This window comes from Melanotaenia boesemani, chromosome 10 (assembly GCF_017639745.1).
Source record: "Melanotaenia boesemani isolate fMelBoe1 chromosome 10, fMelBoe1.pri, whole genome shotgun sequence".
Lineage (NCBI taxonomy): Eukaryota > Metazoa > Chordata > Actinopteri > Atheriniformes > Melanotaeniidae > Melanotaenia > Melanotaenia boesemani.
This window is the reverse complement of record NC_055691.1, coordinates 23,710,941-23,728,745: the sequence shown is the minus strand read 5'-3', so window position 1 is coordinate 23,728,745 and position 17,805 is coordinate 23,710,941. Positions and strand designations below refer to the sequence as shown.

General features: G+C 38.1%; 1 protein-coding gene across 2 annotated transcripts; it reads left to right on the top strand.

Annotated features, from left to right (window-relative positions):
• The first annotated feature begins 2,771 nt into the window (after window positions 1–2,771).
• Window positions 2,772–17,269, top strand: LOC121647927 (neuroplastin-like). Of its 2 annotated transcripts, XM_041997750.1 has the most exons (8): window positions 2,773–3,122; window positions 9,053–9,221; window positions 9,323–9,417; window positions 10,251–10,384; window positions 11,517–11,790; window positions 14,024–14,033; window positions 16,079–16,155; window positions 16,303–17,269. In XM_041997750.1, the coding sequence occupies exons 1-7, from the start codon at window positions 3,032–3,034 to the stop codon at window positions 16,137–16,139; spliced, it is 834 nt and encodes a 277-aa protein (XP_041853684.1). In that variant the 5' UTR covers window positions 2,773–3,031; the 3' UTR covers window positions 16,140–16,155; window positions 16,303–17,269. The 2 variants fall into 2 exon arrangements, with proteins under 2 accessions (XP_041853683.1, XP_041853684.1); XM_041997749.1 differs by lacking the exon at window positions 14,024–14,033 and having other exon boundaries at window positions 2,772–3,122.
• Window positions 17,270–17,805: the final 536 nt, after the last annotated feature.

Here is a 17,805-nt window from a genome sequence, read left to right as displayed (position 1 = left end):
TCCAGACACAAAAGCTTAGGTGTTTAATAAACATTTATACAATTTTCAAGTTAAAGTTAAGACAAATATGATGTGCTGTGAAATCAAAACAAAGTGACTACAGTCTGAAATTTGCCATCACTGTTATTGTAAGCAGCACAAAGGAAACACAGTTACATGACTTAATGCAGGATGGTTATGAATTTCTGCTTATCTGTTTTCTAGATTTTAAATGGGGAGTTTTGCATATAGGCTGCATGTGGTTAGCGCTTCACAGTAAGAAGTTTCCTGTTTCAAACCTTAGCTGAGGACTTTGGGTGGCTGCACCCACCCATAAGGAAAGCATAACATAACAAAGCTGTAAGGAAAGCATAAGATTTTAAATGTTGTTTTTACACACCACAGCCCAATAACATGTAGGCTATGCTTAGCTGATAAAGAGAAAAATATTACATTTGACCAAAGGAAAAAGAAAAAAAATTGAGCATTTTCTTTTTTTTAACATATAAGAGGGAACGTCATTGTGAGAATGCATGTCTTTAACTTTAACAGGAATGTGTCATTACAGTTGAATAAAAAGATATAACTGCTTAAAATGGGCTTATAACGCAGCAATGCTGGACAGTTTCACAGGACAGATGGACAAAGCATGCTGTGAAAGCAACTCAGATGAAGAGAATTTTCCACCCTGTTTGAGCCCACAACCTGTTCTTCACCCAGTTGACCTTCATTTCTCTTGTTGAAGATCAAACTAAAGACAATAAGATCTATAAATAATCAACAACTTTACACAGTTGCACTGAAGACTTAAGTCAGCATCACAGAGGAGAACAGACATTCTTCTGAAGTTTAAACTTGTAAGATGGCAGTTCGGTTTATTGGCAATTCTAAATTAATTCTAGGAGTCAGTTTGTGCATATATGGTTGCTTGTCTGATTGTCTCTGAGGTGGCTCTGGTGACCTATCCACAAGCTGGGATAGTTGCCATCATCATTAGGCAAGTATAGAAAATGGATGCTCTTAAAAGATTATAAACAAACATTCAAATGAAAATGTTATATACAATGAATAATTAACTTAAGTCTTACATCTGATGATACACATAGCAAAGACTGTATTTAATGAACACCAGCATCACTTTGATTAATAGAGTAATTAAGAAAACTAAGTTACTGTTTGACTTATATGGTGGTTTTATTTTATTATAGTTGTACTAAAATCATTAAGTAATGCAATACTTTTATAGCAGTTTTTAAGGAGCAAAAATGTAGCTTTGATGTAGATTGTCCAGAGACACTATGATGAAGCACTAGACTGAGTGAATGATTGAAAGGAAGGAAACAACAATACAAGCTTGGCAATGGACAAACAAAAATTAAAGATATGTAGTAGACGTTGTGGTGATTAGGAAACTGGATACAGTCATTGATGCAAAACAGGGAACAGGTGGTCAGATAATGATCTGACAGCAAGGTATAGATAACCAATGACATCTGGGAATTGTGAAAGGAAACACCTGAGAGAACATAGCTTCAAGACAGATGAGAGTCAAGAAAACTACAAAGAATACACAAATGATAAAGTTCCAACTAAATAAAACAAGAAGAAAAGTAAATTACAATACAGAACACAGACACAGGGAAAACTCTACACACAGAAGAGGAGTGAACAAAAGCAGACAACTCAACTATGATAGCAAAACATTGGTTTAAGAAAGCAAACAACAAACAAGAAAACCCAGATTGTGATATTATTACTGTTTGTTTTATTATGTGATATTGCCAGTCAAAATTCTAACCTGAATTCTGAAGATATATTTTTCTTTTTTGTGTATTGGAAATAATTGTATTGCCACATATATTCTTCTCCTTGTCATATTTTCCCAATTTTTACCCATTTTTTTTCTTTTGTTTTTCTTTTGTTTTGTTTTGTTTTAAGTTAAACACAGGTAAAAGCAGAGGCTTGAGTCATGATTTCTTAAAGAAATGCATGAAATGGTAAACTGTATCTCCACTATCTTCTTAAATAAACAACCTTTAAAGATCACTCAGTACAACTTTGTATTGATTTGTATTTGTGTCCTTCCTCTCTAAATCGACAGGAGGGTTTGGACAGAAACAGCAGGATGCCCCCTACAGTACAAGTTAACCATTGGCTCCTTTCACCGTTGGAGTCAAGGTCTTTGTCAACAAGCTGAGTGAATGAACGCAGCAGTGAAAAGAAAAATTACGGTATAATAGATAACATTGTGAATTGTACAATTACTGTCAGTATGAGCCTGACACCACTCTTCATTTGTTGAAAGAGAAATAGGATTAAGTCTGTTTAGTGCCCCAGCTGTTCCTGGGTGCAGTTTAGGTTGGGACTTGAGTGAAAAGCCCCTAACCAAAACCAAATAGTGGTCAGCAGCAGGTCGATGAACATTCATTAAGTGTGTTGTGTCGAAATCTAAGAAATACTCGTATTCGATTGGTTGTAAGATGGCTATTTAAAGAGGTTTAAAAAGACAAACGTTCTTGGTAACCATGGTAACGATGCTCAGTCTGTCTAGGCAAAGTTAGCTTAAACGTAGGTTAAGTTGGCAGCAAACAGTTTTAAGTTGTAGCCTAATTCTGGTGTGCAAATCACTATCAACAAATGAAAATAACAGTATCCATCATGTCTTTTATTTTCACATTATTGCTTCTTCTCTACTTTGTGATTGGATGTCATGTTATGATGTACCAGACTGTCTCTGCGCTCCTCCAAGATCTCGCGGGATTTAGAATTTAACGATCGCTTGGAAAAAATAGGTGATTCCCTCGCCGCACCGGGCTGACAGCAGAGCTGCACAGGTAGCCAGCAGTAACGCTGCGGGCTCCCGCTAGTCTTATCTAGCGACACTTCCCCTCTCTGCTTGACGCGACAGAAGTGTGTGTGTGTGTGTGTGTGTGCGCGTGTGTGTGTGAGGAGCCTAGGCGAATCCATCCTGTATCATCATCACCATCATCATAGCCCGCTCAGGTCACCTTAGCGCTTCCCTACCGGCATTTTTCATCCACCGTCTCCGAAGATGATACCCGGCAAGCGAAGAGCTGCAGTCATGTCCTTCTCGATGGCGATATTTGGAACACTGATGCTGCAATCCGTTTCTTCCCAGAACGGTAGGAAACGGGCTCTCCTTACAGAAAATGTATGACGGAATCCGCACATTATTGCGAAAATAGGGTGTTAATGGTGGGATAGATGTCTGCACTGGCTCATTTAGAAGCATTTTAATGAAGACTCGTGTTATGAAGAGCGTTGTAGCGTATCTCTCCTGTAGAACTGCAAGATAATCTCCTAACGTTTCTCTAAAAGGAAAACACGGGGCCTAACAGGCGAATGAAGCGATATTTTGTTTTTTTGGCGTTTGTAATGAGTCAATAAATGATTAATAGGCTACAATCTGTTTTCCGTAGCCAGAAATGGTCCACACTGAGGCCCAAACGACGTCCCTAAAATGTCCTTTGAAGTGTGGAGCTGAATACTGAGTCGAAACATGAGCGGTGCAATCAGTAAGGACAAGTTCCGCTCATTAGTTTGGGGAATAGGTAAAGGTGCACAGGGGGAAAGGTTCTGCGGAAGTTTATAACCCTTTATGAGCTCACATACACTCATATTCATGCTCACATTTAACATACTGTTAAATTACGCGTAGGTCTGCCCAGATATGTTAGTGTATGGCCTAGGAATTCTCCATTTGATAGATCTCAAACTCCTCTCCTGCAGGCTGAGATTACTCTGCACCAGTGCAGGCTGTTGCAGAGCTCAACATGTAGGCCCATGTAATTAGATGTAGGACTTCAGGAGTGTGGCTCTGTAAATAGCATCAGTCCATTTTGCTGCATGCTTCTATTTTTAGAGCAAAGATGCTGCACTGGGAACCATGGCTTTAATGTCCTCTTGCAACAGTGAATGTTAACTCTTTGGTGAGATGTACTGCACTGCAGAATGGCATTGATCTCTCAGCACTGTTCTGCTTGTCTAAATGACCCTCTGCTCATAAATCTCATCCCCACCAAACAGATTAGGGCAGTGTAACCCTCTCTTAGCTCAGTATCTGCTGCTGTAAGTGTACAGTGCAGCTTGTATTTACAAGCGTTGTGTGAGAACGAGTGAGAAGCTTTGGCCTTCCCTGGAGTGGACCATGTGTGGGACTGCATTACACATCTCATACACTGCTCACCCACTTATAACATCTCCTCTCCAGTTAGAGGTATGGCTATAAAGCACATACTTTCTTAAAACATTGGCTTTTTAAGTGGCAGAGACAAATAACTTTTTTCCTTTTTTTTACCAGGGAACATTATGTACATTCTATATATATCATCAGTAAATGTTTTTATTTTCCTGTATTATTTACTTTGTTAAATCTAGTTTTGCAGGGAACCAGTGCAGAGATAATTTGCATAATGGTTGTTCATACATCAAGCTGTTCGACTGAAGGTTTCCTATGGACGTGTGCTGCATCGTCTTTTTTACAAATTAAGAAGTTTATTCATATCATGTTTTGTTACTGCCAATGCCTCATATAAAGATTGGGTAATTGAAAAAAAAAAGGGGGGGGGGGGGGGCTCTGAAGTTGTAAAAATTGGTCAGATTGTTATGCTTCAGTTAAATTAAATTGTTGCTGTCCTGACATGCACATTTTTCATCCGACTGTTGTGATTGGTGGTTTGGAGTTGAGAATATTTTGATTTTTACTGTAGATAATTTTTTTTCTCCTTTTCTATTTGTTAAGAGACAATATGGATACAAAAAACAACCGAAAAAAAAGAAAAACAAGGCTTTGATTCAGTGTTTAACTTATCTTTTCTTACACTTCTAATCAGACTAAACAACATTGTGTTGTTTCAATAAAGCAAATACAACCCACAGACTTGAAATAAGATCTTACAGTAGCTGGCCCATTAGTATTTATAATGGGCCGCGCTGATTATTTGCCATTTTAAAATAATGACCATCAGAGGATTATTAATAAGCATATCTTACCAATTATTACGTGAAAGTGATAAACAAAAAAAAAGTGCACACAACAGGGATGCTGCATAGTCCAGCTGGTTGAGATGCTCCACATACAGAATCTGAAGCCCATCATTCCTCCATGTCTGCCCACTTTCCTCTTGAACCACTTTCAAATAAAGGCCACTAGCTCCCAAAAACCTTTTTTAGGAACACAGAAGCATCTGCAATGCAGGCAGCCTTGCCACAGTGCAGCTGCTGTGGAAAATGTTGTTGATCACCTGTAAATGTCTTCTAAATGTATACATTTTAAAATCTAAGTGTACTACTGGTACATTGCAGAATAGATCTTAAAAATAGATATTTTGTTTAGCAGCATAAAAGTCAAAGTTTCAAATGAAATTATACCATTAAAAGGTTGGAAGCTTTCTGTGTGAAAAATATCTTAAACATTATTGACCATGAATTTATGAGTAATAGATAAACTGTTTCAGCTCTAATGAGCATTTCTGTTATATTTAACATCAAAGGCTGTTTCTTGCCTTTGATGACATCTTTGAAGCTTGGAGGTTTCTGAAGCTCTCTGGATTTAAAATATATAGCTTTTTTAAATGGGCCATTTGTGATATTCAGAAACACTGGGTGTTGCAGTTGTGGAGGAAATAATTAGTTATTACCAAGTAAAGCCTTAGTAAATGAGTCTCAACTCAAACAAGTGTCTGTTTGGGTTTTATTATGGAACTGGTTGATTAGGGAGTGTATAAAAGCAGTTCTGCATTTCTGGTATACAGGCTAAAAAAAACCTTCATGTGTGAATCTGCTTTGATTACTCAACTATTTTTATTTATCTGTTTTATTCTCCGTTTGGCAATTCACTGTATTGACCCTATTGGCCATCACACACTAACAGAATATGGTCCAAAGAAAGATTTGAATATTTAAGGAAAAACTTTAACGTGATTGCAGATATCTTATAAACTTGTAGAAACAATGAAATAGCGACACATTCATTTTTTGGTCTCAAAACGCTTTCCGTCATATTAGACTCAGATCATGTTTTAGAGTTAGTCATTTGAGCTTTCACCTACTTTGATCAGTTCATTTCGAAGATATGTAATAGCTCATACTCCTATTTTCCCCATTTTTCTCTTCCAGCTTGTGTAATTTCCACTCTGTCAGAGGACAGTTAGAAAGTAATGCACTTTTTGCTTATGAAAATAACAGTTTCAAGTTGTAGGACTAGAATCAGACTCATGAGATGCTCGTGGCCAAAGGCCAAAACTGAACTAATGCCAGCTTGATATGAGCAACGTTATTCGAATACTTACAATACAATGATCTGTGGGGATGGGGCTGCTGGCTCAGCACTGTTAACATATCTATTCTATTTGAGGTGGCAGTGTTTGTCTCTCAGCACTTTCAAACTGAGAGCTGAGGTTTCGGTTTTCATTCCAGTCATGTAATTTACCAGTACTCAATGCATGGATGCAAGAATGTTGTTGCACTATATGAGCTGGCCTTGAGGGAACCAGTTACAGTCTCCACAGCTGAGGTTGATGACGTCAGTGTGAAAAAACAAACAAACAAAAAAAAAAAACAGTGATTGTCTGTCTTATGATGGCTTGTCTGATCTGGTTGGCTGTTTCTTCATCTTCTTGCTTTGTTGCCGTAGAGCGCTTCTATGGAAACGGAGGGGGTCTATCACCATGCGCCCACACTCTCCCCAGAGACCAAGAGCTGCACAGCTTGTATAAATCTCCTCTTAGTCCTATGCTCTCCATGGTTCCTATAGAACTTACTATGACTACAGACCTGTGTCCTCCCCTTTCTCCTCCTCCTCTTCCTCTCAGAGCTGCTTTTACTTCTGAGATGGACACACTTCAGTCCAGTTAACAATCAGCTCTACACTTGCCTGGTATGTGTCCTCATCACTAAAGGATTCTGCAGACGAGCCTGTCATTGAACAGATAAGATATGCTGAAAATGACAAGGTCAAAAGGAGGACTTTTGTGAGCGCTGTGCGAACCAGGCGCAAATTTATATGTCATTAATTAGACAAATCAAGTGAGAGCAGCCTTGCAGGCATGTCCCAGCAGAATTAAATGAAAGCTTCCCAGGAATAGCAGTGATAATAGCTCACACAGATCGGAGGTTGTCTCTCCTTCTCTTAGTAAAAAACCTTACTTTTTCGTGTGCTATTGTGTGGCAAAATGTAATGTCATGTGGTTTTGTATATTCATTCTGATTTATTACTCAGTTGAAAGGAAATTCTGGCAAATCAAACATGGCTGAATTGCTTTGAGCTCTGGGAGATTGTGTCATTTGTCCAGGTTATTAAAACATTGGGTGAAGGAATTGATTGAGAAAAATCAGCCACAAGCAAAGGTTTATGTTTATTTATTAATTTTGATTTAAGTTGCCTGTTTTGTTACTTATTTTATTTCAAGTTCTTTTCCCCTTCTTGTCTGGCACCTTTTGGTTTAACCTTTTTATTTTCTTGTTCTCCATTCTACTCCTGTTTTCTTTTCTGTGACTGTTCTATGGACATGCTGCTCCTCTAAACCACTACCAACAGCCGGCTTTGTGAAGTCACCTCTGTCTGAGACTAAGCTCACAGGCGACACCTTTGAGCTGTACTGTGACGTAGTAGGTAACCCCACCCCAGAAATCCAGTGGTGGTACTCGGAGATCAACAGAGCTGACTCTTTTAGGCAGCTGTGGGACGGCGCCCGCAAGCGACGGGTGTCAATCAACACGGCGTATGGCGTCAACTCAGTGAGCGTGCTGGGGGTTTCGCATCTCACGCTGGATGATGCTGGGACGTATGAGTGCAGAGCCAGCAATGACCCGCGGCGTAACGACCTCCACCAAAATCCAGCCACCACCTGGATCCGTGCTCAGGCCACTGTAGCAGTTATGCAAAGTGAGTGGTCAGTGTAGAGAAACCCACCCCCAGATCCTGTGTGACTCAGCCTCCCTAAAACCTCTCCAGTGGACCACTAGTTTCCTCCATAGATTCCATCCTCCCCTACAGACCTGGAAAACGAAGAAAAACAGCATCAGCTCGTGCTCAATGATACATTTTTTTGCCTGGCAGAGTTAAGTATTTATTATTTTTGTACTTATCCCTTAGTTCAGTAGATCCTTCAAAACTAAAGCCCGTAGAGGCTTTTTTCCCCCTGAAATTCCTTTGTTAATTTTTTCCCTATTTTCATGTTTATCCAAGTTATTTACCAGAATGTCATTATTTCCATAGCTTATATGTCCTACCTTTTTATTATTCGTACAAAGTTAACCAATATTCAGTGTCATCTGATTATTATATTTCAGAGTATGCCACATGGTTGAATTATTCAAACTGAGACATCACACTTAAATTAATATTATTTGAAAAAAAGAGGATACTCAATATTTGAAATGAAGATGTTCATCAGTGTGCTCATGGACAAACAAGATGAAGTTTATGTGGATTAACACAGAACACAAACGCTCACGAAGATCGTGTTTTAAAGTTAATTTAACTGAATCGTTGCCACAGGTTGAGTTTGAGTCCCTTACTACTTAATGCAGTTTTTGGTGATTTCCTTCACTATAACACACAAATAGATTAACCTTTTTGTTTGTTTGTTTGTTTTATGTTTGCTTTTGTTCTATTGATGTAATTTAGATGATGAACTGGTAGACTCCTGGCCTCTGGTTCTGTCATTGAAGTTGACTAAAGCACATCCCTAAGTTTCAGAGTTCATTCAAAGTTGAACTATAATCCTAAAGTATATTAATTTAAGCTACAGATTTTTTCCCAAAACCTTGTTTTGATTTCCCTGTGTAGTTTTTTTTTTTTTCCACTAATAATTCAATCAAGACATTTTAAATCTATCTGAATCAGAAAATGACAGAACTTCTACTTTAAGGAGTAAGAATGACCAATATTATTGCTCCCATTGTGCAACTGTATTTCTGTATTATATTGTGTTTGGAGTCTCGGCTGCGATGCCTCACTCTTGTGTTGTTTACGTTTTCCAAAACAGTCTCACCCAGGAATCCTAGCAGGCATTCCTTGTTTTGTTGCTGAGCCGTTTCTCTGTTGCAGAGCCATCAATTTCTGCCTCTGATCAAACCACAATTAATGGGGACGTTGACAGTATCACACTGCAGTGCAACCTGACCAGCGCCTATGAAACCCATCAGGAGAGCTTCTGGATGAAGAATGGGGAAGAAATCCAGCTAACTCGTGGCCCAGACAAGAACACTGAGTACAAGTATGGAAGTAAAGCATGCAGCTTTTGCATGCGTGCAAGTGCTGATATAAAATATTGCAGCCTGGTGGAAGTTAGCGTGAGCTGTGTTTTCTGATCTGCAGGCTGAACAGACCAAGAGCAGAAGATGCCGGCGTGTACATGTGTGTCTACACCTTCAACATGGGTCCTTCTGCCAACGCCACCATTGAAGTGAAATGTAGGTGTTGATTTATGAGCTGCTGGCAGCTTTGCTGTTTCAAGGCCATATTAGATTTGTCACCAATAAAATTGGCCTTGAGCGTTTGCAGCCCTGTTGTGTGAGGACCTGTGATTTCAAACAGCTCTGCTGGCTGCTCAGGGGCAGCCCGCGCCCTTGACACCTCCATCCAGCCAATGCTCGGCTCAGTGGCAGCAGATGGTGTCTTGTTTGTCTGATGGCAGGGGATTATGTCTCTACGGTAAAATCCGGTCAGCCTTTTCTGCTGTCACACATGCATTGCTATGGAAGCAAATTGGATTTTGGGGAGGTTTGCTTATTATTTGATGGGACATTTCTATTCATCCAGGCATATAAAACACTTAAAGCCTAGCAGTTTCATAATATACATAATTTGCAGATTATTAAAAGCTTGATTTTTTTGTATTTAATTACTTGCTCCTGACAGACTGGGTAAACTTTGTAATGAAAAGTTGAGGTTTAATTTAGTTTAAGTCTTTCTATGCATGTTCTCTTTATTATAAAGGACCTAAGAATGATTAGTGGATACATGAAAAACAAACAAAGCAATGCATGTTTTTAGGGGTTTTTTTGTAAATATAAATGTCTTCTGCAACTATTTCTTGTATGTTCAGGGTAAATAGATTGTTACATTGGATTTTTTTCTGATCTGTCCAATTTCCACAGTTAACAGATATTAAGACAATACAGTCAATGATTAGATTATGACTGAGTTTTACAATGAAAATGACACAAAACAGCTAATTACAATAATTTTTCTAATTAATTGATTTTATTCTATTAATTTCACTTTTTCTTTCTTCTTGTTTTAGCTGCTCCTGTAATCACAGGCCACAAGCGCAGTGAGAATAAGAATGAGGGCCAGCTTGCTGTCCTCTACTGTAAGTCTGTGGGCTACCCTCACCCCATCTGGACCTGGTACAAGTTCGACAATGGTGCTTTTAGGGTATGTCAAGTATATAAATAGAACATACGTTTTTTTATTACATGTGTTTTTATGGCATATAAGCACTCAGTAACCTTACTGCAAAACTGGTAATTTAAATGTCCTGATTTGTGCTGATAGATACTGATAGATTATGTATAAATATTTATAATAACAGCAGTAAAATGCTAATAAAGAGAAGCTAAATAGTTGAGCAACTTAAGAATAATATTAAATTGAAAAGATTTGATGGATTTCATCATCAGTAGTACATCCACTCATCCATATGCTGTATCTGTTTGATCCTGTGGAGGGTCTCACAGGGTTGGAACATGGCCCATTTCAAATTAGTTAAGAGGCAGACTACATGCTGGACAGGTCACCAATGCTTGACAGAGCAAAAAGACAGCTATGCATGTTCTTACTTGAAGCTAATTTACAACAGCCAGTTAACCCAGCATGTATATCCTCAAGAGCTGCAATTCACACGCGGGTGAGTGTGCGGTCCACCGCACCACAGTCCCACCCTCTACAATCCATAATGTCATTAAAAGATTTGGAGAATCCAGGGAAATCTGTGTGCATGTGATCAACCATATTAAGTGGCTCTCAGACAGACACTGAAATAGAAATCAGTGCATGCGTTATGAGAACATCCAACCTTCATTTGCCACTGCAGCCACAAATGCAAATGTAAGACGACCTACCAAAGCAGGACAGAAAACCGAAGGTTATTAGGTCAAAATCCGCTTTGGCTTAAGCTGCCATTTGTTTAACGACTGTGGTGTAATACTGTGTGTTCTTAGGGATTCTTTTGGAATACTGCGCTGAGGCTGAGATACTCAACATGTCAAAGTTCAAGAAGAAACTTCCTTCACGATTACACTCGCAGTCAATTCTTTATGTAAAAACTGGACTGAAAACCAGTCATTACTATACAGTGAATAAAGAGTTATAAAAGCTACTGAAAAGCCAGAAGGAAAAAACACAAACAAAATCCTGCCCATGATGTGCTTTACTATTAATTTGTAATATATGCCTTTAAAACAACAGTAAGTATTCTACATTTCCATATATTGGATATTAAATATTGATATAAACAGGATATGAATATAAAAGAAACCTGTAACAACAGCAGTTTATCCTTCTACAGGATATCGATAACTCGTCTGGCCGCTTCATCATCACCAGCAGGGACAACTACACCGAGCTCCACATTATCAACCTGGACATTAACTTGGATCCAGGCGAGTACATGTGCAACGCCACCAATATCATCGGCAACAACACCGAGAAGTCTGTGTTGCGGGTTCGCAGCCTGTTGGCCCCCTTATGGCCTCTTCTAGGAGTTTTGGCTGAGATCATCATCCTGGTCGTCATCATTGTTGTGTATGAGAAGCGTAAGAAGCCAGAAGATTTACAAGATGGTGAGTCACCAGCTGTGATGTTAAGGGTTGTTCTGTTAGTCCATTGTCTTTGGAGTGTCTGGGGGAGAACTCTGTTTTAGTTCTTCACTTTGATCTAATATGTGACTCAATTATTTAACATGGCAGCCCTGTCAATATTATGCTGGGGAATGAGCCTGAAAGAGGCCACTTTTTTTTTTTTTTTTTTTTTTGTGGGTGTTTTTAAAGGCACATTAACACCAGGACAGTCTTCTAGACTCGGTCCAACTGGGGACTTGGTTTAGCTGGGGGGTGCAGTATTCTTCCGGACTGAGTTTGCATTCAACGAATCCACTGCTCAAACAAATTTGACCTTCTAAATAACGTGTTCCACACTCCACTAGAGGCGGCGCTGCACCAAGAATTACTGAAGAAGATAAGACACACATCAAAGAAGAAAACTTGTTCGTCTATTGGTTAATGCAGAGTTACTTTGGGTTTTAGTACATATCACTAAATATGGAGCTGCAGATCCTAGAGGTCTTGGGTTGATAATTTTCCCAAATTCTTCCAGATCTGACTGCGAGCCATTTCTCTCATCCAGAGCTGCCTATCACCCAACAAGTGTTTATTTTTTGGTAGTGTTTACCCACACACTGACCCCACAACGCACTATGTTTTGTAGTCCACTTTCTGTATTTAGTCCGCTTGAAGCAGGCCGACACCAGAGTTTGGAGGCGGACCGAGTCCACTTCTTTGTGTTTAATTAGAATTTGTTTGCACATTCAAAATACCCCAAACAAAGAGGACTTTCCAAACAAACAGACTCGGATTGTAAGTTTTTCTTTTGTTTTCGACACAACCAGAGTCACTCAATGCCGTGTTGTGCCTGCATTTAATAATTCAGTCTGGCAAGGCTTGACCCAACAGGCAGACACTGTTGCAAGGTCTCACCTTGTCAGAACAATTTCATTCATTTAATATTGATGAGAAATATGATACTGCAGTCTCGCAGAGGTGGACATTTTAAATTATTGATGGCTTTCCAGGGATTTTGTGGTGTTCCTAAGCTTCTGCTAGCTTTACCAGGAGACCCATCATTTAGCTATTCAGCTGGGGTACGCCATCCTTTGATTTTTTATTTTTTCATACTAAGGATTTTAGTTTTGAGAGCCTACTTATGTCATAAATTATGCATTAATGGTATTTGAGAGACCTTTTCCTCTCAAACAGAATTTTGATGTTGTCACATGCTGATAAGAAGCATCATGTTATGAATGAGTAAAAAGTTTAGAGCTTTCAGTAATCATTGTACAGGGCTGTATTGTCATTAGGGATTATCAGAAAAATCCTCACAGCTTTTGAGCTGGATGATGTAATAGTTGCAGACTACAAGATACAAAGAGGAAATTGTACTTTTATTTTAAACTTGCATTTTGTTTAAATGAATTAAACGAGCTGTAGGTGTTGCTTATTTTAGGATTGTTGTAATATCTTCCATCCTCATCTTTTTCCAAATTGCTTTACCTGAACCATGTTTGTGGTAAGTGTGAGACTCTGCATGCTGCCTGAATTTCAATAAGCATTAAGTCTCATCTTCCTCCAGTTCACAGCTCAGTTAACAGCCCTTGTTTAGCTTCATGTATGTTCAGCATAAGTGTCAAGTGCAGTTCTGATTTTTAGTTTTGCTCTCTGACATAGCAAAAGTCCATATCTTTGCATCATCGCAACAGTGAGACGGCATGCAAGTCACTGTGATGAAGTGAAAATATTTTCTTTCTCAATCATTACATCTGTTTGTCTTTTACACTGCTTTATTGAGTTGTTACCTACAGTTGAGGGCTGATACTGATGGAGCTGCTTCTCACTAATCTCTCTAAATTAACACGTTACTTGTGAGTGCTGCTTGTCTGTGCACGACAACAGTATTTTTTTTTTTTTTCAATTTCAATTCTGCCCATGTGTAATTGTTCTCACTCACTCATGCATTTAAATGTGACATTAAACCCTGTGTTTATGAGTGGTCTCATGAGGTGGCGTTTCTTCAGCATGATGGCCCCATGTTCAGTGTTTCTTTCTTTAACCTCATCTAGGCTGCATTTTCTTTCCATGATGCAGTCTGCAGATGACGCACAGAAAACCTCAAAGCCAACTTCACTCTATGTTATAAACTAACCATCGTGTGCAACTTCCTTGGGATTATTTATCTTATTTGATTTTTTTCTGGTCCTCATTTCTCCTATATATTTCATTGTTGCCACAGATGATGACTTAGCTGGACCAGTGTAAGTACAAACATTTCACTTTCCCTGGCTTATCTCTGTTTAGCTCTGTAAAGTAATGTGTGTTTTGTTGTAGATTGTCACAATAAGATTAACTGTGGTAGTGTGTAAAGCCTAGGTCACATACATTTTATAAAATTTATTTAATTTTTAATCTGAATAAAATGTTATCGATATAAAAATATATGTACTAAATCTATTAAAGCTGCAGGATGCAGTTAAAATGCAGCAGAGCAACAGATTTATAATAACCTTTTAACATATTGTTATTCGGCCTTTAACCTTCGTCTTAGTGGATGATCTGCTTTACCTGAGCGTTCACAGCTTTATCTCAGTCACCTGCTGTGCTGCCTAAGTCATGTGATATTCCACTCATCCCTATAAGAATTGAAGTGATCTCCAACTACCCCCTTATAGTTTTTCCAGTGTGAAAAAAAACATGACAAATTACAACAGGCAAACAGCATATCAGTTGTTTAAGTTTAACTAGTTATTTAGACTTTATTAATAGTTATAAGGAGAAATTTCAGTCATATTTAGCCAAAATTGATTGAATTAGAATGAGGGAAAGAGTGCATATGAAGTGCTTTATTTTTCTTTTGACAACAAAAATTATTACAAAAAGTAAAGACGTTTGTCTCTGGTGAATTATAACTTGTAAGAAACCTTAACTTGTAGGAATCATGCTTATGTGGAACAACATAGCTAAATATGGGGAGAGTGTCACCAAAAAAATGTGTCAGAATTCCCTGCCATATTGTCCTGTAGGCATTCATTCTTGTATTGAGTTACTTAGTGGAATGGGTGATTGCACAATAACACAGTTATAAGGAAAGAAGAACTCATATTGGCCTTTTTACACTTCATTGATTTTACACTGTCAGGGACCTCAGTAGTGTGTGGAAGATCCATGCACAGCCACAACAGCTTGTTACTTTTTCATCATGCTGGTCACCAACCTAGTCATGTGTTCCTGTGGGATGGCATCCCATTCCTCAACCAGGAGTTGTTAAAGGTCAACCAGTGTGGCTGCGTTGGTCGTTCTGGCATGTACATCCTGCCCAAGCTGATCCCACAAGTATTCAGTGGGGTTAAAGTCTGGACTCACAGCAGGCTATTCTGTCCTCTCCACTCCCAAATTTTGATGTACCAGTGATGATCCTGGCTCTGTAGGGGAGCGTGACATCCTGAAGGATGAAGTTAGGTGCCATTTTCTGCAGATATTGAATCACCACTGGCTCTAGAATCTCATTTAGATACGTCTGTTTATCAGTTAGCTACCAGTCAACTGCCAGTCATACATTTGTGGTTGATACACAGCTTGCAGAGCTTGAATTTGAAAACAAAAGTGAATGCTATCAGGAGAATGTTACAAGGGACATTTTTGGTGGGAAATTATCCACATTTTTAGCTTTGCTCATTCCACAGAAGCACAGTCCTTACAAGTTTTACCTCATGGTGAAGGTAACTAATCAGGCTTTCTAATTACATAGAATTTAACACTGGTTGGTATTATTAAAGGAAAGAAATAATCAACCAAACCACATCAACCAATCAACCACAAATATCCTTACTTTTACTGCTAAGTTTATTTAATTAAAGGGCTGCGCACCTGACAAGCCAACCTTCTTACTTACAGTATTTCAGTGTTATTTTTATGCACTGCACCATGCATGCATTCAATAAAACTGGAGGGGGAAAAAAAAGCTAAAGGCAACTCTGATTTAGGCAAAAAAAAGTGTAAGTTAAATGAATGTAATGTCATGTAACATGAACTTTAATTTCAAACAGCCTTTGAAAGAAGGACTAGAAAATAAAGTAGACTTTTCCCAGTTTCACATGAGATAAAACCTCAAATTTCCATCATATTATAATGTGATGAAACAGAGAGAAGCAAACTTAAATTTGAGAAATAACCACAGTGATTTAATAGTTATTTGGCTTTCATTTTATTTTGCTGTCAAGGTACTAATTAGCAATATGAATGTAGTATTTCAGCACTGATAAATTTAAGATGGGAACTAACTGTGTGATTTATTCTTCTGAAGGAAAACTAATTCGACCAACAATCACAAGGACAAGAATCTCCGTCAGAGGAACACAAACTGAGCAGCCTGTCTGCTGAGTAAGTATTCATCCTGATGGTAAATGTGTATTACAGACCTGTAGCCACCAACACAACATATGAGATTACCACATGAAAGCTCTTCTCAACCTAAATCAATATGCCGTCAGACTGGGTTAATGAGTGGAATTTTTTCTATATTTACAGGTCTCATTATACATGTATTGACCATATGAAGGTAAACAAGAGGGGACTCCATTACCAGTTGTTAAATTGGATGTATCTGCCATTAAAGTACGGTTGTGGGCGATTTAAATGAGGCATGCCTTATGATTTATTTGTGTGCGGATGTGAGTCAAGGAAGTACTCAAACCATTATAGAGTTGTTAACATTATATCCATTGTTGCTGCATGCAGTTGTTGACGTTTTGATTTTTTTTTTTTCTTCTTCTTCTTCTTATCCACTAATTTGACATTTTTACTGCTTCTAAAGTAATGCATGCAAGATGTTGACCTTCTGTTTGATACAGAAATGGCTTTTTTTCTATGGGAGTGACTTCATGTAGAAAATCTGTACTGTGAAAAACAAAACTCAGCAATTTAAAAGAGAAGATCATTACAATCTGGTATGACAGATGTGTACAGTTTTCATTCCGCTGCATACCATTCATTTTATCGGACAGTAAATATCACATTTTAAGGGCTTTGCAGTGTCCCTCTAAAATTGGTTAAGGTTTACTTTATTGTATGTATGTATTGTATGTATTAAATCACCATAGCTATGTATCAGATCACCATAGTTATAAATACTATTCATATTATATGATGCACTTAAATGTTGAGAATAATGAAAAACTGTATAAACCCACTTCAGAAAAATCTGTATTAATTAGTTTTAACATATTATTTTATAATTATGTGTATTGTACAGCATGGCTATTATCCTATGCAATTATTATCCATATCAATATATTGAAAATCATTGCAGCTTCTGATTTCTCTGTGACAAAGCTTTAAACTAGTAGGATCACCGTAGAGCGTCAATGGCATACTACACAGCTGCATGAGTTCTCAACAGCTTGCGTGGGAAGGAGTGACAGAAAGTCCACGTCAGAGCTGACACATGTGAAGAAATTCCAAGATCTCCAGTCATTTTTAAGAATAAATATATCAAGAAAAAAAAAAGTGTCTGTTCAGTTGGTTTCTTTGCACAAGCACATTCAGGGAATGCATCCCCCCTGCAGGAGGAATGAAAGCATGCGGAGAACAGCACCATCTAGTGAGATGATGAACGGGTCAAAGCAGAGAGGAGAAAAGGATGTGAGTTATAATGGAACAAATTACTCAAGCAAACCTTGAGTAACAATCTTCTTAGCATGAGTAGAACCCTCTCAAACAGACAACAAAAAAATAAATAAAATTAGATCACATTAAAACTTTCCACATGTTCTTTTTTTGTTTGACATTCAAGCCTCAGCTTACCTTTAAAAATTCAAATTTATATTAAAACCTATTTTTTCAATAAATTAAAAGAAAAATTTAAAATTCATGACTTAAGTAAATATCTAGCCTAGTTGATTTATTTCTATTTGCATTTTAGACACTGAGTTCCTTTGTTTCCCTTATGATTATGTGTGAGTCAGAAGAGCATATTTAGTTAAGACAGGAAACCTCTTGAGCTTTGGGAGATGGATTACTAAACATAGGAAG

Bases quoted from the DNA above. Each gene is read 5' to 3' on its own strand.
- LOC121647927 (XM_041997749.1), top strand. From the start codon at position 3,032: ATGATACCCGGCAAGCGAAGAGCTGCAGTCATGTCCTTCTCGATGGCG. The intron at 9,418-10,250 runs GTAGGTGTTGAT...TTCTTGTTTTAG, and splicing joins CGCCACCATTGAAGTGAAAT to CTGCTCCTGTAATCACAGGC. The intron at 10,385-11,516 runs GTATGTCAAGTA...ATCCTTCTACAG, and splicing joins TCGACAATGGTGCTTTTAGG to GATATCGATAACTCGTCTGG.